Source organism: Stylophora pistillata, chromosome 10 (genome assembly GCF_964205215.1).
Source record: "Stylophora pistillata chromosome 10, jaStyPist1.2, whole genome shotgun sequence".
Classification (NCBI taxonomy): Eukaryota; Metazoa; Cnidaria; class Anthozoa; order Scleractinia; family Pocilloporidae; genus Stylophora; species Stylophora pistillata.
Window position 1 is genome coordinate 902,004 of NC_142528.1, and position 26,010 is coordinate 928,013.

Consider the following 26,010-nt stretch of genomic DNA (forward strand, 5'->3'; position numbering starts at 1 on the left):
CAGTACAAAGCAAAGGAAAAACACTTTGGGAAATAATTTTAATCGCAGTAAGATGTTGGACAGTTATCCGTCATAACATCTGTGTAAACGTCAGAGACAGAAATAAGATAGGAAAGCTTGACAGAGGGTAAACAAACTATGCGACCAGGCTATAAATGAATACTTATACAAGGAAAAAAACAAGCAGCGAGAGAGCTTTTCTCGATTTTCATCCATCTTTTTCGCGCTCGTGAAAAATTATTTTCTTGCAATATTTCCCGCTGCGCAAATTGATTATTTTCATTCAAGAGAAGCTCGAGGGGAATTTTCTCACTTTCGTCCGCCATGTTTTTCTTTTCTTCTTTTCTTTTGCCATCAAACTATGCACCCTATTGGGAAGAGAATCCCATACTAATTGGCTTGTTCGTCTGCTTCTGTTTCTGCCTTCAGTATTGAAATTTTGGCTTGGTTACCGATCAAGATAAAAAACCGAAAATCTTCAGATTTTATCGTAGAAAAATAGCTTAAGTTCATATGAGAAATATCGAGATCTCGATGGTAATATCCGAAATCCTTAGAGCTGGGCTTGTCTGCTCTCTTATGAAGACACTCTGAAATTGTTTTAGGGGAAAAATTGATGAAACTTATCTCGCAAACTTAGCAAGCAAGTTTATTTGGGCTTAAGTTAAGAGACCCTAAGGCGAATATCATTGATCAAAACATACACAGATTGTACTCAGAGAAATTTTTGAAAGTTATCTTTCTTTGTAATTCTTTCTCACTGCTCTTGGTTCTTCAAATTAAAATGGGAAAGTACAGCGTTATCGTTTCCGTGATGACATGATAAATGATTTAACCGTACAATCAGAGACGATATTGTTGGAATCAATCTTATTGATTTTTTCGCTTGGATTTCTTCTCCCCCTAAACAATTTTTCGCTTTTGTTGTCTTTTCCGATGTACAATAAATCTAATGAGTACTAATACATTCAGCACTTGCATAAAATAATATATGATTTTCGGGTCCAAGCTGTCGTGTTTCCTACGAAGTCAGATCTTTGTGAGTAACCAGTCAGAGACAATTCTCGATAGGCCTTTAATCATTTCCTAGAAATGGTATATAGTATAGAGTAATGAAGGGCCGCTTTTCTTCCCTGTACGCAGTATACTGATAATTTATTTTTTCAACTTACTTAACACGCACTTGAATTTGACTTCCAGATATTTATATGTTCCACCACATGGATCACCAAACTCTGAATTTGTCGCAACCAGCTGGCAACCGACTTTTCCGTTGCATCTTGTCTGCACAGTAGAAAGAGAGTTCACAGCGCTACAGTTTGTGTTCGACTTTTTAGGGTGGTCGCATGTGTCATTGTCCAATCTTCCGTAATTCGCATAGACTACGTCGATCTTTCTTTCGCTTTCACAACAGATTCGGTTACATGTAGATATACCTTCACAAAGGATAACAGACCATACCTTCACTGCAAAAGAGAAGACAACGTAAAGAATAACATTTTCAACAAGTCCAGGAATTCTATAGGAAAATTCATTACTTGACGAGGGAATTCAGCGTTAAATTGCACGCGGAAACCGATATCGCACTCATCGCTTCGCGATTCGTGCGATATCGGTTTTCGCGTGCAATTTAACGCGGAATTCCCCCGTCAGGTAATGAGTTTTCCTTGAATCGCATCATTGTGTTGTGGGGGTTTTACCACTCGCTTAGCGAATTAACGAGAGGTACCAAGACTCTATACTTTTCTTCTTTTATTCTCCTCTTTACTATTGTTGCTACTACCTTCTACTACCACAGCTATTTCTCTTCTAACTTCAGCGAGGAGTGCCCTGTCATTTAATGCAAAAATCACACACGTTTGGGTTAGCTGACCGTGGGAATTTCCAAAACAGGATATCAGTGTGGGTAAAACTCAAGGTCAGTTTTACCAACCCAAACATAACCACCTAGCAAACTAGTTATCCTCAACCATAACAAGCGATTAAAATGTCTAGCACGGTAAGAACTGAGCCAAGTTCAAGCACACACTAAAAATAAATGATCAAAACTATAGATCTACCAAAATAGTACGTAGGGGCGAAAAGGCGAGACTTAATAGAACACAAGGTAAACCTAAAAATACTCGAAATATCAATCCTTGAAAATGCTCTACAACATTCCTCCCCGCCTAAATTAAGCATCGTCCTCGATGCGGACGGTAGGGAAAGATTGCATGGAAAACTTAACTTATCTAATACAAAATAATTAAATTTTTTTGTTGTTTTTTTGTTCTCCTTTTTTTTTATTTTGTTAAAAAAAAATTAATTTAATTTAGACCTATCAGTTCGGTCGCAACCCAGTCGAACGGTTGTTAACTAACTATGAAGTCTTTTTACGGACAAAATATCGAACGTGGATACATAAATGTTTTGCTCAATTACGTTATTAGGGACCTTAAGAAACCACGACGGCGACGGCAACGAGGACGTGGAAAACAAGAGATCTAATTGGCAGAACAGTAGCTCAGCACGTGCGTTTTGAATCTTTGTACATTTCATAGCCGTCCTATGCAAAACAACAACGTGAAATCGCCAAAATTTGCGTCGTCTGCGAACCGAAACCGCGACGGCAAATTATTTTAATTTCCATTTGGAACTCAACGGCTGCTTTTTTCGTCATGCAGAAGTTGAGCTGTGGCGCTATTTGAGACAGTAAGCTCCTGCAGCCATTTTTGAAATTCTAACCAAGAGTAGAAATTAATTTTTCAATCGAAGTCTTCCTTGGCGTCGCCGTCGTGGTTTCTTAAGGTCCCTATTGTTATGCGTTATAATTATAAAATTAAACGAGACTTACCTGGAAGTTGAAGTTTGATTGGGATTCTATCAGTCATCACAGAGCAGAGATTACACGAGATCACTACGCATGCGCATAACTAGTCATTTTTAAAAAGGTACTATGAGTGGCCACATGAGGGTCTATATGCAACAATGACAAAGGTGCACTCCACTGTGCAGGGAGGATTCAGGTACCATGAAGGGTGGGCGTGTAATCTCTGCTCTGTGATGACTGATAGAATCCCAATCAAACTTCAACTTCCAGGTAAGTCTCGTTTAATTTTATAATTCTATCAGTCATCACCGCAGAGATTCCACGAGACTTTAAAGTCATGTGGTCACTCTGATTATCCACAATTCTACAAGGGAGACATCCCTGGAGAATATCAAGTTTGCTTTAATCAAGCACTGAATTTAAGCTGAGTATAATACCAACATAACATCCAAAACTGATTGCATAATGTGGGGGTAGTGGTGAGATAAACATGCATCCCCCATAAAAATAACTAGAGTTCCAACTCTGACTTGTGACAAAGTAACAGCATAACAGAACAATTGTTAACATTTCACAAGATAGCTCTCCAGTTGAAAATGAGCGAGTCTAATCGTTATATGGATTAGAGGATAACAACATAATGGGTTCTGACAGTAAAAAATATACAAGTGTTCACTCTGCAGACAGAAGAGCATGTCCAAAACTATTTTCGCTTGACCTTGCTATTGGTTTGTTATAAAACTTGTTGAACACACAGTCACTCCTCCAGCTAGCAGATTTCATTATTGTTTGTAAGGGGACCTTGTTGAACACTTTGCTGGTAGAAGCTGCTCGTGTGCTATGTGGTGTAAACATTGTAGTGTCTACGCCTGAGAGTGCCATAACTTCTTTAATCCATCTGGATATGGTCTCTTTTGACACTTTCTTATATGGCCGTATAACACTGATAAACAACTGATTTTCCCCATCCCGTAGGTCTTGTGTCCTACTCAGGTATTCCTCAAGCGTTGAGGCCACACACAATTTCTCATCTGAGGTGAATCTGGGTATGGTGAGTACAGGCTGTTCCCTACCTGGTGCAGATTGTTTTACGAGTTGGTCAATGTAAAATAAATAAGATTTGTCCTCATCCATATGCATATTCTTAAGGCTCATTAGATGGATTGTCTGACAGCGTTGACCTGTTACGAGTGCACACATCATGATCAATTTGTATGTAAGGTTTTTCAAACTAAGATCCGTTAGTGGATGAAGTGTTTGAAGATATCGAAGAACAATTGAAGTGTCCCACATAGACGTATACCTGGGCAGTGCAGGTCGAGCCTGGAAAACCCCTCTAATGAAACGCTGAACAAGAGGGTGTGCTCCAATAGTAACATTGTTTTCCAGAATTAGGAAAGTAGACAATGCACTCCTTGCAGTATTGATGCAGCTGTATCCTAGGCCGCTGTCATAAAGTTCCTGTAAAAAGTCTAAGACTATGCCTACAGGTGGAGAAAGGGGATCCACACCCCGTTTACCTGTAAACAGTTCCCATTTTGCCAAGTATGTGTTGTATTGTTTCTGTGTATTTGATCTCCAGGAGTTACAGATCGTTGCCTGTACTGCTGCTGAAAAGCCTTTGTTTGCAAGGGATCTCCTGACAAAAGACAGGCCATCAGTTTGAGCTTCACCCCAAGAGGATGAGGTTTGTCCCTCTTGAAGGGCAAGTGGACATTGGTCTTCTGTGGAGGCAGTAGAATGGGTCTCTTGATCAACAGACGCAGGAGCTTGGGGTACCAGGGTTGGGATGGCCAATTTGGGGCAATTAAGATTGCAAGTGACTTTTCCCTCTCGATCTTCTGCAGTGTGTGTGGCAAGACACTAAAAGGAGGAAAAGCATCTACAAAATAATTACTCCACTCAATTGTAAATGCATCAACAGCAAGTGCATTTGGGTCAGAGAACCATGAAACGTAGGGGGTAATCTGACAATTCAGTCTTGAGGCAAACATGTCTATGTTTGGCTGTCCCAGAATTCTTGTGACCTCTCTGAAAATATTTGAATCTAGTTTCCATTCAGTTGAGTCATCAAAAATCCTGGACGCTCTGTCGGCTACAATGTTATCCTTCCCCGGGATGTGACTCACTGTAATCCAGACTCCCCGTGGGATACACCACTCCCATATTTCCCTTGCCATTTGATTGCATGGCAGGGAATGGGAGCCTCCCATGTTACGGATATAAGCCATAGCAGTCGTGTTGTCGGTCAACACTTTGATATGAGACTGGTTTAGATTTTTACATAGAGCTTGAAGTCCAAGGTAGACTGCCTTGAGTTCAAGGTAGTTTATGTGATAGTGGGATTCTGAGGGTGACCACCTTCCCCCAGTAGTATTGCCATCCAGGCTTGCACCCCAACCTCGGGTAGATGCATCGGTATATAAGGTTTGTGAGATTTTCCCCCTATCAATTTTTCTTTTTGATATGAAGGCGTTAGATATCCACCACAAAATATCAGATTTTGCTCTCCCGGAGAATTGCATGGGCGAGTCAAAATCACCATGAGTAGACTTCAAGGCAGCAGCCTTTTCTATTTCTATCTGGCGGAAGTACAATTCACCATAATCAACTCCTGGCAAGGAGGAGACCATCATGCCAATAAGCTGTGCAACCTCCCTTATGGTGGGCATGGCTTGTTCCAATATCCCCTGAGCTACCCCTTTGAGCTTTTGATATTTCTCATCTGAAATGGATATAGTCATGTCCCTGGAGTTAAGTATGAAACCCAGGTGGTGAATTGTTTGGGTAGGTGATGTCACAGATTTTTCTTTATGTGGCAAAAAACCCAAATCTTCAAGCAGGGTAAGGGTGTCATTTACATTACGTTGGCATTCATCAAATGTGTATCCAACTAGAAATGAGTCATCAAGGTATCCACTCGAGATGTGCCCCATTCTCCTGAGTGCAGCAAAAACTGGTTTCATAATTTTTGTAAAAAGGCGTGGGGCAGATGAAAGGCCCTGGGCCAAACAGGTAAATTGGTACAATGTGTTGTTCCAACAGAATTTTAAATATTTTTGGTGTTCCCTATGGACTGGTATAGAGGAGTATGCATCTCGTAGGTCTATTGAGGCCATGTAGCACCCTGGTCTCATTAATTGGGTGCAGGTGTGAATTGAATCCATCTTAAAATGGTGAAAAACCACAAACTTGTTTAATTCTTTGAGGTTTAAAATCATACGGTATGTACCATCTTTCTTTGGCCTTAAAAATATATTTGAGATAACCTGTCCATGTTCATGATGACTTTCTTTTATGATTCCCTTGTCAAGGAACTGAGTAAGTTGTAAATCAATATTCGAGCTTTCCTCAGCTGAAAATCTGATTGGCCCCGGTACAGAAAACTGCACAGGTTGTACTAAAAATTCTATTTTGTATCCAGAGATAGCAGATAATATGGAGGAGTCCTGAGTGAGCTCTCTCCATTTTTGGAAAAAATTTTGGATTCGACCTGCCACTTTGGTGGCTGGGTCCCCTGCTGCAGTCAAATTTTCAGAGGAATGAGGCACACCATTTCCCTCAATCCCTGTCATACTCACATTTGACACATCTATTTTTGTTTCTGTGGTTTGGTCGTCTTTGTCGACTGATAGCTTTTGACTTCTTTTTGATAGTAGTTGTGGGGGTAGCTGTATTGTCCCCTTTTGTGGGAGCGTCCTTGATTGGCACGCCCCCTGCGATGCGATAAAAAATTCCTCCTGGAGTTACTTGTGCTTTTAGAAGAAGACTCTCCATACCTTTGTTTTGTGAGTTGTTGAGCTGCCTTTTTGCTCTCTTTGACAGTTTTCAGTCGCTCTGTCAAATCGTCGCCAAACAATTCTGAACCGACAGGTTCTTTGCTACTGCATATAGTTTTGTAGTTTGTATCCAAATCAACCTTGAAAAGATCTCGACGACACATATTGAGGTCATGATTGGCAGCGGCAATCAGCAACACAGACCTTGTAAGGCTTTCCCATATCTCTTCTGGGGCTGGCAGTGGAGCCTGGTTTTCCACTGTCTCACCTACCTTCCCTGTTAGGTAGGCAAGTGGAGTTAGACCCTTAATCAGGGTTTCTTGCAATTTCTGGATTCTAGCATCCATACTACGTGTGGTTTTCTGGGCAATATCCCATATTTCAGTGTTGACCTTTGTGACCCGCAGCAGTTTGCAATTTTCGGGCCGTTTTATATCCTCTTTGCGTTTCGTCAGCACGTGCTCGCTCAGTCCTGAAGCTAAGATATTATCAAGAACTTGTGCAATTTTCTCGTTTAATGCTTTGCCAGTTTGTTCATCTTCAGTGACTTCCTGAACAAGTACATCAACTAAACCGTCCGCGACGGGTTTATCATTGTCTGAGCTTGACCTACTCATTTTTGCCGGGGGTTCCCCCACGACTCCATTATCGTCCTCGCTATCGTCAGGCGAGTCCTCATTTAAGCCGGCATCATAAGCCGCCTTTAGTTCGGCAATAACGGGAGCAAAATTACCTACAACTGCCGTGAGTTGGTCAATTTTGTGGCTGAGTTCGTCAAATCCTTTTGACGTTTTGGATGATTCCTCGTTGATCATCGTGTTTGATGTTATGGTCTCTGCTGACTTTGAAACCTTTTTGACCTTACAGACCTTTAAGGCTGGTTGTTTTTCTCTCCTTGTACCAGCATTGGGAGTTTTGCCTGTTGGAGCATCACTCCCTTGTTTCCCCGGCGGCGCCGTGGGACAATTTTCCTCTACAATTATGTCAAACGCGCTCAGCGTTGATCCCTCTGAATTCATATTGGTAGACAGCGATAAAACGCTTTAAATACAGTTTTGCCTCGCAAAACAACCAAATTATCCTTGTAAGGCAGCGCCTTACGTAGAGGTTTATAGATTGTCTGTAAAGGAGGTAGGATGGTGAAGATATTCTTTGATTTCGATTCGCTTGACCAGTCGCACATGTAATGGCGGAGCGTAAGCGTAGCAGAATGACTACTTATGCGCATGCGTAGTGATCTCGTGGAATCTCTGCGGTGATGACTGATAGAATACGAGTCTTAGAACAAAAATAAATCCATTTCATCCGGGATACATCGATTTTAGATGTCGTACATCGATGTTGTGCAGCATACATCGCTTTCGTGACTCATTCACGCGTGACTTTAAGTAACTAAAAGATGTTTGATAAAACTAAGAGATGTTCAATAAAACTAAAGGAGGAGCAAGCAGAAATAGAAATGACCGGAGGTCACATAAAACAAGAGGTCCTGGAAACTAACACTTTCATAATGGCGGAAATAGAGGCAGATGATCAGTGAAGTTTGAGAAACACTATGCAAGGTGCACTGATTTGGCTGCCCAACATCGACGGATTTTTTACGTCTCTGGGTAGGCTACTGGAAAGTGCAGAAGGGCAAAGGAACATTGCGTCCTACGACTCGGCTGAATTTTTTAGTCGCCGTTTACGAGAAAACGAAAGAACTCTTGCCACTATGACTCTAAGAATAGGAGAAGCCTTCCCAAATGAAGTTGAGGTGATCTCTGATCTAAACGCACTTGTTTTTCTTGTCAACGAACTTTCAAGGGACTTTGAAAGAATTGTCGAGGACTCGGAACGTTCTACGTTTACTGCACCATCGTCTCTAAACGATCGTCTTACAACTGTGGCTAGGAACGGTTTGGTTGGCAGACCAAGGCTACAGATCTTACAGCAACAGCTGCAAACCCTGCACAATGACGCCGGTTTTCGTTGGGCTGATATTGGAAGAATTCTTGGAATCTCCGAAAGAACTTTGCGCAGTCGAAGACATGAATTTGGGTTGCCAGTTGGTTTGGGAGAGAATTTCAGTGATGTCTCCAACGATGATCTTGACGAATATGTGAGGGAAATTCTTGAAGTGACACCAAGCGCTGGTCAACGCCTAGTTGAAGGGGGCTTGAGAAAAAGGGGCTTACGAATCCATCGCCATCGTATTCAGGAATCTATTCGAAGAGTGGATCCGGTTCTTCGCACTTTAAGAGCAGCACAGCAGATAATTCGTAGAGTATACAGTGTACCATGCCCCAATGCATTATGGTAAAGTAAAATAATCGGTTAAAGCGCTATTATTTAACACTACCTTCTTTGCAGTAAATGGCTTGAACCTGGGGGTAACATATGAAGGTGTAACGTCGAAACGTCAGTCACTACCACCAACAACAGTCCTTCTCAGGACTACACTCACGCGGACAATCAGACTACACCTTCACTACCTTCTTTCCAAACGAGTTTCTGTTTAAAGGGGTCTCCTTTTTGACAGTCCCCCCCCCCAACGCCATTAGGCCCCACCAACCCTCTTTTCAAAATAGTCGGGCAGTTTGTTATTTCTCCAAAGCAACACTCCCAAGGGGGGACTCCTGTATAAAAAGGACAGGGATGCTTGTCATACTTTTTAGGGTTTAAAAATGCAGATTTGGTACCTCTTATGGTGTTCAGCTCCAAAAGATCCACAGCAGGAGCTTTCACACTACCTCTTAAGTAGGGTCTTGGGCGAGAAAAAACATTATGGCCAAGGTTAACTGTGTTGTTTCAGAATTGTTTCCTCTTTGGCATGAAATACATTTCAAGCTATGCCCACAAAACAGGATCTTGGTACCTTTAAAGGGTTCTTTTCAAAATTTGCAACAAACACTCCCGTCCATTTTACATGGGAGTTCTCCCCACACAGGGTCAACACTGGTTTCAAATCTGTGATACAAGGGAGGTCAGGCTGTAATTTTGATCCCCCAATTCTATTTGGCCCCCTTACTGATCACCCTAATCCAGTTTCCCAGCCCCCACCTTCCCCTGATATTATGCTCAAAATTCCTGACTATCATGCCTGTTACTCATGAGTGGTCAACAAATGCCTCTTGTTGTTGTTATGATTATTGTTCTTGTTGTTGTTGTCATTATTATTGTCATTACCACTACTACTCAGATAGGCAGATAACTTTTTTCACATAACATATTTTAACCTAACTTATATGTGATAGTGCAGTGGAATAAATGTTTCCATGGTGTCCAATAGGCACATTGATGGCAACCACAAACTAATCCAGCCATACAGAATTGTCATTCATGGTGATTTAGATGGTTTTTCAAGAATGATAGTATTCCTTCAGGCATCAACCAACAACAGAGCTTCAACTGTACTGCAGTATTTCCAGTCAGCTGTTGAGCACTACAGTTTACCATCAAGAGTTCGCAGTGATCTTGGAATGGAAAACATAGAAGTTGCTCGCTTCACGCTGCAAGAAAGAGGTTTAAATAGAGGCAGCCACAGCACTGGAAAATCTGTTCATAGCCAAAGAATAGAGCGTCTCTGGAGTGATGTCAATCGGGTTATTGTGAGCCACTTTTTGAACATTTTCCTCTTTCTTGAGCACAGTGGAATTTTAGATCCAACAGATAAGGTGCATCTGTTTTGTCTTCATCTAGTCTATATTCCACTGATTAATAATGCAGTTAACCAATTTATCGGTCAGTGGAATAATCATCCTGTAAGCACACAATGCAATTTCTCTCCCAATCAGCTCTGGATACAAGGAATGCTACATTTCAGAAATTCTGGATATCAGGCTGTGACAGATGTGACTGCCAGCGAGGCTGTTAATTTTGATCATTATGGGATTGATGAAGAAGGGCCTGTACCTGATATGCAGAGAGACTATGAAGTTTCGGTACCTGACACAATTACTACTCTGACACATAACCAAGAATTGTCACTGCGCGAAGCGAGAGATACAGTCTTTCAAACTGGTGATCATGATGGAATCATAGCCTACCAAGTGGTAGTGCAGATTGCTTCTTTCTATTTAAACTGCTGTTCATGATTTACTGTATTAACTTCATGTACTTGGAATGAACTCTAAATACAGTTGGTATAAATTGGTTACTACTATATATGTCAGTATGCCAAAAATGAAATTACTAATGACAATGTAAATGGGAAACAGTAACAATAATCAATTATAATCTCAAATCTATCAGCCTTATGGATACAAAGAGGTGTAAAACTTTGAATGACTGAGAAAAAAATACATGATGTTGTAGTGGCACAATGTACTAGATGCTTCATAGTATAAACACTTTAAACCTTATATCTAGCCTTGATTTGCAATCAGTCAAAACAGTAACAAATGAGGTAAAGCTGGGGCTACATTGCATGCATAATGGCTATTGTAGAGAAGTTTATACCCTTGTCAATGAGCTCTTGTAAGCCCTTTTTGTTAGTGTTGAGTTAATCATACTGTTGACAAAACAGTTCATTTGCAGAGTAACTTGAAACTGGAACTTTAAACGTGGAACATCTTTTAAGTGACCTACACAGATTTGAAAATTTTGTTTTATGACACAACTGTTAACTGAATGTAAGATAAGGAAAGACCACCCTTTCATGTCTATATCTTGCCAAAACCAATTTTGCCATAAGCAATGCTCTTATTGATGTAATACTTGAGTACGCTGTACTCCTTGTGCACTACTGGGATGGAAAGTTCTAGAGTGCATGTACCAGATTCTGCTAAAACTTTGGTCTGATGATGTTCAAGGTACTTCACAAGCAACTTTGTAGTTATGTCTGGGGGTAGTGATGGACATCCGGTCCAAAATAGTACCAGTTCTTCTAATGTTTCATAATTTAGATGCTAGAAAAACGGTAAATGACATAATAAAACACTAAATGGATGTTAGAGCTTTAAGCTGGCCAAGAAGGAGCATTAAGTTTGTTCAGCTTTAATACAGTATTCACAAGAATGACAAATGAAAGGAAGCCTTTTTAGAGAGGGTAGGCTGTTATCACTTAATTAATCGCTTTGGTTTTAAAACAGAATAGTGAATGAAATGAACTTGGATATAAAAACCAATTCCAACACCAAGACTGATAAATTCTGTGTGAATGGTTCAAGAAAATGAGAAAAAAATATTAAACTTCCTGTTCCAAAACTAAGAACAATTAAAAATGTTATTGTAGCAGTTCCAATATCTGGAACTAATATTTCATCAAAGAAGAAAGCACTAAAAAATTTACATAAAATCATTCAAATCAACCTTACAGACGCTATTAAACAGTTGATGGAAACAAGAAAAGCAATTTTTTAAATGTTAAGAAGCCAATTATTGGAAATGAAGGATATTAAGACGTGTCCAAGAGAGCACCAGGAAGTCGTGATCCATGCCATCTCACCGATTTCAATGAAACTTTGCCAGTTCAAAGGATCTACCGCAAAACTCAAAATGACAAACTTGTTTCTCTTTTAGTTATACCCGGGGAGAGATAGACCACTCCCCGGTTTTTCTAGGTTTTCAATAAAAAATCGCCTCATAATAGGTAAAATGTAAGAAGCTCTTACTGCAACTGTATTTAACAAATTACTCTGACGGTTCGTATACATATTGGTAGATTCTTAATAAACGTACGATACAATTTTCAATCGATTTCATTGGCGGCTTGTCAATCGACAGAGGTAAATAAATTATTGTGTTTTTAAACTATTCGATTCACTCAAATATTTGATGACGTTGAGGTCAAATATCTCTGAATTTTTAAAACTACTGACGTACGAAAAAGTCCTTAAGGAGGAAACTATGACAAATATTCATGATAAAGCACGCTGAATATAAAACGAGCAATAAGCATTGGCGTTATTTTTTGTTGATTAACGAACGTAACGGGGGGGACGCTCAATAGAGTTTCCAATGTAGCAATCGTGCTCCTTTACCTAATTCTGAACCGATGTCTTCCCCAAAAGCGGTCTGACTGTTTTAAAAATACATTTCCGATAAAAGCTGTTTCGTTTTAACTCCATTCTTGTGTTGAAAGAAACCTATAGTGAACTGAACAATACGCCCCGCATATTAATGGCCAGTTATAGTGGAAGCTAAGGAATCATTAGCTGGTTCCCTTGTTGAAGCCTAAATGAGCTTTTTTGCCAGAGACGAATTGGAAAAAAGAGAAGGGAAAAACACACAAAGATTTTTAAATACTCTCCCTTACGGTAGGGGTCCAATAATAGGATCAATATATCTTTATGCCTTGATAAGCTGTAAGTTTGCGCAATCATAAGTTGTTTTGATCACGCATTGCTGTGCATCATACGAAGTGATGGAAAAGCATTATGCCGACCCTTTTTCCTTATGTCCTTTCATGTCACAGTTTCATAAACACAGAGTGTAATATTCTATCTGTCCAGGGCAAGAAACTAAAAGTGGTGTAACGGTAGAATAATCATGATATGAATCAAACAAAGAAACAATATATCTTCCCTTCACTTCGTAAACCTCAAAGAGACGGAAAAAATTTATGAACTAAGCCTAACCGACTGTTCCGTCATGAATTGCACAGTCATCAAGTACATAATGTGTCTAATCAAGATGAATCATTGTCAACATTTTGTGTATGGTTTGAATTTTAAAAACCACCGACATGAAAAAGTCCTTAAGCGGAAACTATGATAAATACTCACGATAAAGCACGCTGAGTTTATCAGTGAAGAGCGAACAAACGTTCGCATTACTCTTTCTTTTTTCGATCACTGAACGAAGAGCAAGTGCATTTGTTCAATTTTTAAGGCATTAATCAAAATGTTACCTTCTGTTTATTTTTTTTTTTTGTCGTGCAAACGTTCACTTGACGCAAATGTTTCCCTGCTACTTATCAAACTAAGCCAGTGTCCTTCAACCATCTTCAATGATATTGGCATACGCTGTAGATCTGCATGAAAGAAGCAAACTGGTAATCGGGACCGTGGCTTGCGTTGGCAGCTTTTTTGGATCAGTGATCCTCTTTCCATCTCTCCATCAAGATCAATCACAGGAGTTGATCCAGGCTTATATCAGTAAAATCCTGTGTCATCCAAGCGATACCAGTGGCAATCCACATCTGAGAATGAAATGAAAACGTGAAGACATCAGGAGAAAAAAATTCATCCTGACAACCTGGCTCCGAATCAATGTTTTATGTTTTCCTCTTCAGTTTGCTTGAAACAGTTTTGTGAATGGAAAATATTTTCAGTTATTTTCAGCATTTAGTATCCCATTAGTACAAGATATTTTCCTTTCCATAATTGCGTGTAGAAATACCCTCCTTGATTTATTATTGTAATTACAATTTTCTAAGCTGTTATATATATATATCGTTAAGAGTTCCTGTTTAGACAAACCAAGCACTCGAGTCAGTGAAGGCAGGTGGCAGGCATTCTTTTAAAACTGCAATTGTTAAAATCTCGTTTGGACCACGTGACTGATCTGAGGTTTCTCAGGATCCCTCTGAGGATCTCTTCGTCTCTGCAAATTTTACTGACAGCGCGATTAGCGTATTGCGTCATAATGATCGATGGTGGCCGATCTTTCAAGAAAACTTCCACTTTGACTGGTGATGATTTCAGTGATAGTCTGAGCTCGTAACAGTCTTCGATTCTTGGATCCAGCCACGCTTAATGTAATATCGGGAGAGAATCTGGAACGAAATGGAAATCCTGAAAGCTCGGATTATTGGACTTTTTTTCTGACAAGAAAACTAGAGCCTTTGACAGTGCCTTTCTGTACCCCCCGTTGAAACACATTGCCTAAGTTTCCCATTTTCTATTTCTATAATCACAGCCCTGATAAAAAAAAACAAAAAAATAAAAACAAAAAACAAAAGGCCAACAAACAAAAACAAACAAAAAAACAAACAAAACCAACGACAACAACAACAGCTCTCGACAGCTGAAAACCAATTTATTGATTTCAACCAATTGCAGTTTGCAACATGTCGCTATAACAATGTTTATTACGATTACGAGCGAGTACTTGTCTGTCAACAAGAAAACTGAGAGCTCTCACAGAGCTTCTTTTTGTGCAAGAAACATTTCCAAGATGTTTACGTCTAAGTTGTTATTAGGCATTTATTAAAGTTACTTTTGTATGTAACATATATCGTTGTCTTCCACTTAAAGTGAAAGAGGAAGAGTTATTTGGCTAGACGTTAACAGAAATATTATAATCTAAACGGTTAAATAAGATTTTGTGTAAACTGGAAGGTGCCTTCACCTTGGCAGATATAAACTCTCTTGTACCCTGCATAATGGAGACGTAACCAGCTCCGAAATGATTTATTTTGAAAACTGCAACGATCTCTGAATGTTTTTTTGAAACATGTCATAATTATCTATGAGACATTTCCCTAACTCCCCGTATAAATCAACATCTGGGAACACAACGCTAACAAGGGCAACATCAAAAAGTTGACATCGATGCCGGGGGGGGGGGGGAGGAGTTTTTGCAGGATATTATACTGAGGCTGAACGCTTCGGCAATTGACTAGGAATTTAATTTTGCGGTGGCTGGAAGCAAGGGTTTTTGCAGTAACACTTTAAAAAATTTGATAGGTAGAAAGTCTCGTGAGTACGAAACAATCTGATACATAAACTGTGGAAAAATCACGCAATTTTCGACGACGTGGACTCAAAACGTTCCTAGAGTCATTGTTTTCAAGGTCAAACTTTGTATCCTCGAGCAGCAGCCTTTGTGCACGTTTTAACTATATTTTTTCCAGTCTATGGCCTTTTCGTTTTTCTCCAATTTTAAGGGCTAATTTGAGCATTAAAATTATGGAATAAAATTATAAGTCACCTTCATTGTTCAAGAGCCAAAGACCATAGAACCTTTTAACCTGGTCTATTGATTGAAAAACAATACCGTGTTCTCGGAATGCACGCGCGCTTATTCGCCTGTTTGCGTGTTTAAATGCGCAGTACAGGAGGCGCAGTGCAATACTGAAGGATCAACATAGGGGAAATGCTACCATGTGCATGTCAATGAAGAAATGTGATGACAACTCTACCATGATCATCGCTATTATAACAACATTCATTTTGCCGATTTGTTCCATTGTTAAAAGATCCTCCCCCTCCCCCACAGGAAAACTCTTTATCAACTCCGCCATCCCCTCCAGAGTAACCTCCACCGCCGCCAGCTCCCTTGTTGCCTCCACGAAAACCACCACCACCTCCGAACCCACCCAGGGCATGTCCTCCTACTCCCCCTTGAAGATATCCATGACCTCCTCGACCACTACCGCTGTTTGAAGCAGCTTGTCCATTATCGTAGAAGCCGCCGCCACCACCGCCTACAATGATAAAAAATAAGTCTTCTCCTACATAAAAGAAAAACTTTTGTTATTATTAACTGAAAGTGATTGGACAACGATTCGCAGTATTTTCCAATCTAAGTAATTTGGTTGTATCAACTAAGTTGAAATAGTAAAGTGGCCACCGTAAAGAGTTAAAAAGCTGGCGTTTCGAGTGTTAACCCTTCGTCAGAGCGAATGCAGAAATTGTGGGTTGTGTGTGCGTTTATATGCAGAAAGTGGGGCTCAATCTACCTAATCATTCTATGCAGCATGTGGCAATCTGCGGTCTTCCCTCATATGGTAGTACGGAAAGCCGCAAAAGTTTATCTTTCAAATCGTTGTTACCCCCACCGACGCAGCACCACAGTTTCTTTAGAAACGTACCCCCTTATTCTTTCTCCAATCAAGTTTACCTCCTAATTTTGAGTTGAAAGTTTACATTTAAGTTAAAAAAAATTAGTGGATATATTTAATTATAAAAAGGCTTAGGGGGACAAGTCAACGTTTAAATTTTGCACTTTTATTTTATCCAGCTATGCAATCAGGGAATGAGAATCCTTGTCAACTGATTCAATGTCATCTCAGCCTACGAGAGAGATTGATACCTGAACTTTGACCATTGGTATTTCCTCCATGTCCGTTGTTTCCTCCTGACCCCAATGGCGAGTTGTTTCCTGCATTCCCTGTTGCATTAATGGACGCATCACATCCTGGATGTTGGTTTAACATTTTCTTAACTCCTCCTCCTCCTCCAGCAATGATCAAAGGCGTGTTGTTTCCTCTCACCACAAATGTACCTCCACCACCTCCAGCAGTTTTTGGGTTCTTCTTCCCTCTATTCCCTTTTTGACCAACAAGCACACGAATGATCTCGTCTTTGGTCAAAACAAAGTTTCCAATCATCCTTGCCCCTCTTCCTCCGTTCTTGATGACACTGTCCTCGCCGTACCCCCCTGAGGCTCCTATTGCTTCTATTCTGTATTCACCAGTATGGGGCACAGTCCACAGTTGAATACCGCTGGACAGGTTAACTTGTCCGTCATGATCCTGACCTGTGTAGTGACTACCGATTGAGTCTGGACCTTGATTTCTGCTATCACCAAGATTTGTAAAAACAGCTGTAAATCCTGTGCAATAAACATAATAATACCGTGATAATTATCGCAGTAGTATGAAAGCGTCATCATGTTCTTTAATAAGTATTCCACTGGAATTTTTTTCAAGTATGGTCGTTGGCAAAATTTCAAATATTGCCAACTATACCATGCCTGAAAGCAATGTAATGTAAAAGAGAGGCCAGATTTGACGGGGATTACAAATACTTACTCAGAGTACAGTCTATACCGTTTCCATGAAATCCATCTTTACAAGTACATTGATAAGATCCCAGGTTGTTGCCACAATCAGCATTACTATCACACTCGTGTGTTCCATTGAGACACTCGTCTATATCTAGGACAGCAAAACGACGTTGTCTATTTGTTTTCGCTCAGCTGTTCAAATATTTTAGTACTTTGTAGAAGTTAAAACGTGCCACTCTGGCCGCTAACGTTAGACAGGTGGCCGTCATAAGGAGTTAAATTATGAGTGACAAACAAACCGGCCGCCGTAAAGAGGTGAGTTAATTCTCATTAACTCTATATTGATTTTTTAGTGAATAGGGAGGGTGTGGTGAGGGGTTGGTGGAGGGAACTGGTCACACATTATTCATGTTCTTATCGATTGCAAAATCTGTAGAGGATTCCTTACCCTCATCACAATCATGGCCTTCAAATCCAGATCCAAGAGCACACAAACACTGATAATCTCTGTCTGTAAACCCAGCTTGACATGTTGCGTTATTCTTGCAAGAATTTCTGGTGCAAGCATTCTCAAGAAGAAAGAGAATAGGGCTTCATAAATGTTTGTATACATCTTCTTCTGTGTTTATGTCTCACGTGTGCGTTCGTGTTTAGTTCTGAATACCATGCAGGCTAGGTTTGTCAAATCTACGTGTTTCCATCATAGTCCTCGCGTGTATTCTTATTTCTCATCACGTAGCTTTTTTCTCCCCAAGCTTGGTGGGTATTCATTCAAAAGTCTTCTAGCATTGTTCAGAACGAGACTCAGTGCAAAATCTGCCTGACTCCTCAAAATTTATCAAAACAGCTCTAGAGGAGGTCATTTTAAATGAAAAAAATCTATGCTTCATCCAATTCTTAATTTAAAAAATGGAATCATGCAATTGTCATACCCTTTATTTTGGCGGTTGGAAATGAGAGGAATCAGTAAGAAGTCGAGGGATCCTAAGTCTTCTCATGAAGCTTCCCTGAGCCAAAATTATCATACTCCACATGTAAACGTCATCCTCACCTCAGCTCCGCGGTAAATGTAACTTTCATTTTTCACCAGCTCTCCGTCGTGCTCAATGGTCGCATTATTCAGTTCACACTTGTGTTTTCCAGACGCCTGTCTTATCTTATGGAAGTTAAAACTGACGCAGTTGGGTTCCAGGTAGCAATGTAACTTGCAGAGATCCTCTTCAATAACGTCAATAGTTCGAACCGTGTGGTTCTTCAGCCGATAGCCCGGTTTAGGAAAATTGATAAACTTCAAATTGCGGCAGTACGCTAGAGAACAAATTATTTAAGTCAGAAAGTTGCTGGGTAACACTAACCACTTCTACAGGAATTGTTGAACTGCTGAATTCAGTTACAATACAATACAATATTCTTTATTTAACGAAGGTGACGTAATTAACACAATGAGTTATCTAATTTAAGGTCTTCACAACAAACTGACCATCCCACCCCAAGGGAGGACATCCATCACACAGTAATCTCGTGAGTGGGAAATTAACGTCTCCTACCCCAACCCTGCAGGAGATGGGACCTGCTTTTATTCGTCCGAGAAGACCAGAATATCTAACCATTTCTTGAGGTTATGGAAAGGTAACAAAATCTTCTCAATTATTTTAAGATCTTGATTGTTGGTCCGGCCGGGCCTCGAACCCTCGTCCTCCCGCACAACAGTCCATCGCACTATCCATTGGGCTAACTGGGCTAACTTATTGCTTTGATTTACTTTTGGCTTTTGGTCTCACCATCAACACCAGGCGAGTGATTACACTTGATCTTGTTACTAATTGATGCAATTTTAACCTTCCTTTGTGGATGTGATCAGCTATTGTTATCGATCAATGGACTGACGCTGAAGTCCATAAACAACTTGCGTTGATACGTCGGAGTAATTAGTGTTTATCACGAAGTAATAATCCTTTTCTATTTCGAGCATGTTTAGTTCGTTTAAAAAGGTTATTGTCGGGACGTTTTCCCGAAGTTTTCTTATTATTGAAGATGGTGTGTTGTTATATCGCGCGACAGCAGCTTTCAACCATGCTGCGTATTATCAAAAGCAAACTGAGAGAAAACAGAGATAGCTCATTAAACTCACAAGGTTTAACCTTGGCGTTATTGTTTTTGCTAAGTAGTGTTCGACTAACTCTTTATAACATTTTTCATATCCTGGCTTTAAAATGAAAATTAATATTCCATCCATAGTATGCTTTAAGAAACACCAGTAGGCGAAATGTTGAAAGTTAGCCTTGAGCATGTACATTATAGGAGCGTACTTGATTATAACAGGAACAATGAATCTTTAGATGTCAAATGTAGTCTCTTTCGTCTCTCTTCGCGCACTTGAAGAATCTAAGAACTTGAAAGCAATATTTTTGGACTTAAATATATCTCATGTAGATTATAGACCCGAAAGTCAACAATTTCGGTTTTAATCAAACAAGACTAAGTAAAAATTTGTTTCGCGAATTTTCATCGAAATAACCTGTTTAATTAACACGTCCTTTTATCGGTGGATCATTAATAACTTATGCCTTAGTTCTACCAGCTTTCTAGAATACACGAATTAAGTCCTCGATCTAAATTTAGAGAACCAACCTTTAAACGAACTTTATAATTAGAGCCAAATTGTACAAAAAATCCAGGCTTTACCTGCCCAGATAATATAGTTAAATCCCAAGTTTAAGCTCTAATGATTTCTTGCTTTCTTTTTTTTAATCTCTATGTAGATTTTAAGAAAGGAACGAGTTTTATCTCGTTGCGACGAATTAGAAGGTTTTATTACAAAATTTGAAACTTTCACTGTTACGTAAAGTTTATTTTGAAGAAGTCGAGCCATTTTAAGTCGTGTTCAAATAATATTTACATACAAAACGAAGGTCTGCCAGAGGTCAACTCAGTCATCCCTCGCGTATGATCCAAAAACATTAAACAAGTGAACTCACGCATTTTATTGAAGGGACAGAGATTGTATTTTTGAATATAATTTTCGCTTTTGGTTACTCCAAAAACCATGTTCAAAATATTTTATTCGTTTGTAAACTTGTTGTTTCCAAAATATGCGTTACAAAATGACTTCACAAATGTACGAGCCTCTTCTAAATACGTCGGTTGCCTGATGCCAGTCCAGATATGCATTTAAATGAAATAGTTCACCATACTCAACTTCAGAGGAAGCCGAGAAGTGTGTGTGAATATTTCAATATGTCAATAGAGATAATAAAAAGGTAATGTATCGCCTCGGTAAACTTTGAAATATTACTCAGCCTATAACTAGGACATAACTGTAAGAGAATCTCACCTTGTCCTTGTGGTATAATGGAAGCCAAAACGGTGACAACCAAGCAATAGAATATAAAGAACATGTTCTTAGGAAACTTATGTCATTATTCCAGCGAACAGTGAATTGCACACCTCTGAGGGAAAAATCAGACAAACTGAGATAGCTGAACTTTAATTAATCTGCCTTCAAGTGGGCCACCTTCTGTGTTTATTTATGAAGTTGTCAGTGGTTGTCACAACTGAATTAGCTTCTCTGGGATGCAGTTGGTTGAGGAAACTCGATTATACTCAATGACATTCACTGCGATTAAATAATAAAAGGAAGTTGCCCTCTACTGCGTAAACTGCTGTTTATAGGCCCTGGGGCTTATGCAACTTTACAAGTGGTTGAGGCTTTATATCTGGGGTGATCTGGGGTAGCCTATAAGCTCATCGAAACGAGCCATATTGTATTGTTTGGTTTTCCGGTAGATGGGCCTACAACTGAGAGTCTTATATGAGGCCTAGGCAGTTGACGGAATTAGCTGTTATAGATTGCTTAGTTAGCTTAATTATGTCTGCATGCATGAGTTCAACCTATGGGGCCAAGTCACTCGGAGACCGTTTATCAAATGTTTACATGCTCTCCTTGTCCCGTCCACACTCCACCAAAACATAAAAGACGGTCGTTTTAACAGTTGAACTCCCACAAGTTCTAAAAATGACCCACAAGTTTACTTCTGGTTTAAAAGCGGAGGGGAGGGGGAGGGGAGGGGGAAAAGAGGGGAGGGCGAGGGGAGGGGGAGGGGGAAGAGAGGAGGGAGGAGGATTCCAACAAGGATATTAATTATCTAAAGAACTGGCGCGTTACTAGCTACAGAATTTTGATTTTATTGGATGAAAAGCCCCGTCCAGGCTCCACTTCACTTCATATTTCAGTAAATTGAAATTTTTACTGGCAAAGCATTTATGATTTCTGCTGTAAATTGTCGCCATGCCAACTGTCTCGATTCACTTGCTTCACATTGTGTAAGTGAATAATTAGCCGCATCTACAAGGATGTATTTTTATATGGCAACCCACAACAATTTTTCGCGAATGTTAGAGTGTGCTTCATTTATCTTCCGCTGAAGTTTATTTCAGAAAAGGAGACAGTTATAAAGAGTGACTTATAACGTTTTTCAAAATTCTGCGTGAGTTATTTGAATATCTTCTGATTGCTCTGTCCAGTCAGAAAATGTGTTGCGGGAAATCCTCCAACCATTTGCCTCGCTTTTTAAAGCCGCACTGAGGAATGTCTTGTTAAACAAGGCTATTCACTGTTTTCTATCACCTGAATATTAATGCATCATACAAATTTCGATTACCCCGCAGAGATCTGTACTCGTCAAAGACGAGTAAAACAACTCTCATGAACCAAGAATCAATTTATTGATTTAAACCAACTGTAGTTTACAATATGTTACTATAACGACTTTAATTAAGATTATGAGCAAGTATCGGACTGTCAACACCAAAAATTACGTACGGCTCCTTTTTAACTCACAAAGCTTTCCTTTCAAGGTGACATACTAGAAGCTAAGAACGGTTCCAAGATATTTAATTTCTCGTTGTTGTCAGGGATGAACTTTCTTTCTACATAACCACCTGCAATAATTAGAGCTCTGACAAAAAGGAAAACAACAACGAAAACAAACAACTCTCAAGAACTATATAAGAATTAATTTATTGATTTTAGCAAACTGTAGTTTGCAACATGTTAGCATAACTAAGATTATGAGGAAGTATCAGTTTGTCAACACTAAAAATTATGGCTCCTTTGAAAGTTCCTTTTTTTTATATGCATTTGGAGGCTAAGAACGTTTCCAAGATATTTAATTTCTCGTTGTTATCAGGGATAAACGTTGTTTCTATATGATGATTACAGGATTCTTCTGCATTTCAAGTGAAAACGTACGAGAACCTCCTGAAAATTATTCTAGAAGTTGAGAGAAATATAAGAAACTAACATGTAAATAAAGTTTTGCGTAAACTTGAACGTGTCATCACCTTGACATATATAACCGCTCTTGTACCCTGAATGATGGAGTTAGAAACAGAACCGAAATGAATAGGTCTCATTTTTAAACTCTTTGGCCTTCACTCCACCCTTCCCCCGTATAAAAATCGGAAAAAATACCAAACACCGGCCACTTCTACATGTTGAACCCTTGGCAGTGTTTCATTTTCTCAGGATACCGTTAAAGGTGAAGCGGAACACTTTTCAATTGACTGGAAATCGTGAAACCAAAACCAAAATATTCACAAATGACGGACTCCGATGATAATATCCAGAGGACACACTACACGAATCGAAAAATGAAATAACGTTTTTGGGATATTTTGCAACTTACGCCAATGACACCAAAAATACGCGGGAAAATATAATCGGCCCGAATGGCGGAAAAACAAAGATTGTAAATCGATTTCTGTTTTGGGCTGACGAAAAAAACAAAACAAGACAAAACAAAGAGTTGGATGATGAAACATCGCTGTCAATTGAAAAGTAATAATAATAACAATAATTTATTATTTATATAGCGCATGGTCCTTAGGAAGATGCTCCCAAGCGCTTTACAACGTGCAAGTAACCTACCATTCCACCCCGGGGAGGATATCCACCACACATTAATCTCGTTCATGGGAAATGAACGTCTTCTACCCCTAACCCTGCAGGAGACGGGACCTACGGTTTTATTAGTCCTTATCCGAAAAGACTAGAATATCTATCCATTTCTTGATAGAAAGGTAGCAAATTCTCCTCAGTTATTTTAAAGATCATGACCATTGGTCCGCCCGGGACTCGAACCGTCGACCTCCCGCAAAACACAATCTGGCGCTCTAACCAATTGCGCTAATTAACCAAGAGGCAGTTCTGCATTCTTAGATATGTAATAATTGAAATACACAAGAATGTAAAGAACTGTCACCACGATAATTTCCTCATAAAATACGTACTAGTCCTAATTCCTTGCAAAATATCAATTGATGATATTTTCTAGCCAAAGTCTAATAATCTAGGAAGCTATATTTACATTAAGCTGGCATACAAGCAAAACCAATTTGTGGCTAAAATGGCCCTAGCCATGATAAAAAAATTCCAATATAACAGAGCGGGATCCTTATGTATTTTTTTTATAAACCTTATTTTGATCAGCAGCTCTTAACATGCCGTCCGGTGGAATATATTTTTATCAGAACACAAACACTAACTTCTAGTTACGGGAACGACCACCAAACAGGTCTGTGAGCTGTCTTTTGCGGTCAGACTAGGAGCCCTTTTAGTCACAAAATCTACTATAATCAAAAATAACGTGTATAAGTGCAATACGGATGAGCGAGTCAATATTCGTTTACTTCATTAAATGAACATGGCTTTGAAAAAGCCCCACTTTAGAATTACACAATATTTTATTCGCGGTCTTACTTTAATCAGTCTTGTTTATTGCAACAAGACCGAATCAGAGATGAGGTTTATCAGTAAATCACGGCTTTCAAAGTCCTATGACACTAAAACAAGTCAAATAGGTACTAAACATCACGGAGCGTATTCAAATAAACACGGATGAGGACTGTGCACCTCCACCCTATTTTATGGCGGTTGTTTTGTCTTTTGTAAACTTGGCCTTTTGCATAGTTTGGGGTTCTCTTCTCTCAACTCCACTCTTCCACAGTACTCTAGATCCTTCCCACCTAGGGGGTACTAAAAGCTTTGAAAAGTGAAACCAGTTTCATCTTTTTCTCAAACTAAATCAGCTAGGAACGCCAAGTGAAAATCTAATATGTACATCTGCAGTATTTTCACTAAAATAGCTTCCCTCTATCAAATGAGTGCTAGTGTTCTTTGGTATGTCATCCCTAAAGTTAAGGAAACCCACTTTGCTTTTATGTGCAACGGGTTCTTCCTTTGATTTCGAAACTGTATCATCAGATCAGTGAACGGCTTTGTCCATAGCTACAGAATTGCCTTTAATTGATAAGTTTGTCGAGCGTGAGATGTACTAAAACATATATCTCAAGCTCTAAACCTTGCTAAACAGATGGAAATTTTTAAAATGCTTGAAATGACTAAATCAGTGTTTGTGTCCTCTGACCTAGAGAGATGAACACAGAACATCTGCGCTGTATAAACACTCAAACACAACTTCTGATGAGTCATGGTAAGAACAAAAATTACAGCTTTTGCAGGAGTCAAATTCTTTACGTCGGAGAACATCCACGAATAAACCAACTCTTTCAAGCGCTGTTTACATAAACTCTGTTAAAAAAGCAACTAACTCAGTTTAGTATCACAGACTGCGTTGGTAAAGCTATACCTTAAAACTCTGACCAACAAAATCTTAAGAATGACCAAATGATTATTCAATCAGCCTTTAAAACAGAATTACCAACACGCGTCAACGAAGGTGCAGGCACGTTCACTTCACTGGATGAGTGTAATGGTTACAAAACCATGACCATCGCTATTATAACAACATTCATTTTGCTGATTTGTTCCATTGTTAAAAGATCCTCCTCCTCCCCCATAGGTAAACTGTGCATTAGCCCCGCCATTCCCCCCAGAGTAACCTCCCCCGCCGCCAACTCCATTGCTACGTAAACCACCGCCGCCTCCGAACCCACCCCGGTGATCTCCACCCCTTCCCCCCTGAAGATATCCCTTACCTCCCTTACCTCCTTTACCTCTACCGTTAGGAGTCGTTGCATCTTGTCCATTACTGAAGAAGCCACCACCACCACCGCCTACAATGATAAAAACATGATGAATGGTTTCTTATAAAGACCATAAATCTCATCTTTTTTTATCATTAAATTAACCCTTTACACTCTAACATTAGTAAACATATTCTCCATTGAGTTGGTGATCGTTTTCTTTATTCTCGTAACCTTGATGTGTAAGTTTGTAATGATATTGCAAGGAGAAATTAGGGCCCAGTCATTATCTAACGCCTGAAAACAGGGGGGGGGGGAGGGAAAGAGGGCCGGAGGACTTTTGGTTGTGTCATGATATAATTTCCTTGACCCTCCCACCTAAGGCTCAGTAACATTCTTATCATCCCCCCCATATATTTTGTTGACAAGGACTGTTCCCTCTCCTCTCTCCCTGAAAATCGTGAGATCTCCCAAAATCCTCCACCCCGCACCCCCAGGTAATAAATAATGACTGGTTCCTCAAATGCTAGTCAGTCTAAGGAAGTTAAAAGGGTTAAAAGCGGTTGAACAACGACTCACAATATTTTTCAATTAGTTTAATTATTGATTTTTGGAATTTTCTTAAAAACACTATTAGATATTGAGAGTATTAAAAAAGTTTTATGCGGACAAGTCAGTTTTAAAGTGTGTTCTACCGTCTTTTTGGTCCATCTGTTTAATCCAGATGGACCAAAACCCTAACCCTAACCCAGGCTCAGTAACATTCTTATTATCCCCCCA

At 39.6% G+C, this 26,010-nt stretch overlaps 4 protein-coding genes across 5 annotated transcripts in view; 1 reads left to right on the forward strand and 3 right to left on the reverse strand.

Annotated features, from left to right (window-relative positions):
- LOC148721231 (uncharacterized) overlaps positions 1–26,010 on the reverse strand; it is a 92,200-nt gene that overhangs the window by 59,408 nt on the left and 6,782 nt on the right. Inside the window, exon 8 of one of the 2 annotated variants that reach the window (XM_088734744.1) lies at positions 21,951–25,320. The exons of the other annotated variant lie outside the window; for it this stretch is intronic. Coding sequence (XP_088590870.1) covers positions 25,001–25,320 — 320 coding nt within the window. The 3' untranslated portion in view covers positions 21,951–25,000. Of the gene's footprint in view, positions 1–21,950; positions 25,321–26,010 lie in introns of those variants that run through there. 2 annotated transcript variants of the gene reach the window in all.
- Positions 3,192–7,856, reverse strand: LOC148721238 (uncharacterized). Its single transcript, XM_088734778.1, has 2 exons — positions 6,391–7,856; positions 3,192–4,672 (listed from the first exon to the last, which is right to left on the reverse strand). Exon 1 carries the CDS (start codon positions 7,605–7,607, stop codon positions 6,402–6,404), a length of 1,206 nt encoding a protein of 401 aa, XP_088590904.1. The 5' UTR covers positions 7,608–7,856; the 3' UTR covers positions 3,192–4,672; positions 6,391–6,401.
- LOC148721239 (uncharacterized) lies at positions 8,066–10,664 on the forward strand. The gene is made up of 2 exons (XM_088736037.1): positions 8,066–8,886; positions 9,860–10,664. The coding sequence occupies exons 1-2, from the start codon at positions 8,144–8,146 to the stop codon at positions 10,662–10,664; spliced, it is 1,548 nt and encodes a 515-aa protein (XP_088592163.1). The 5' UTR covers positions 8,066–8,143.
- LOC148721240 (uncharacterized) lies at positions 14,093–21,266 on the reverse strand. The gene is made up of 6 exons (XM_088734770.1): positions 20,579–21,266; positions 18,296–18,552; positions 17,693–17,813; positions 17,270–17,395; positions 16,549–17,070; positions 14,093–15,940 (listed from the first exon to the last, which is right to left on the reverse strand). Exons 1-6 carry the CDS (start codon positions 20,640–20,642, stop codon positions 15,627–15,629), a joined length of 1,404 nt encoding a protein of 467 aa, XP_088590896.1. The 5' UTR covers positions 20,643–21,266; the 3' UTR covers positions 14,093–15,626.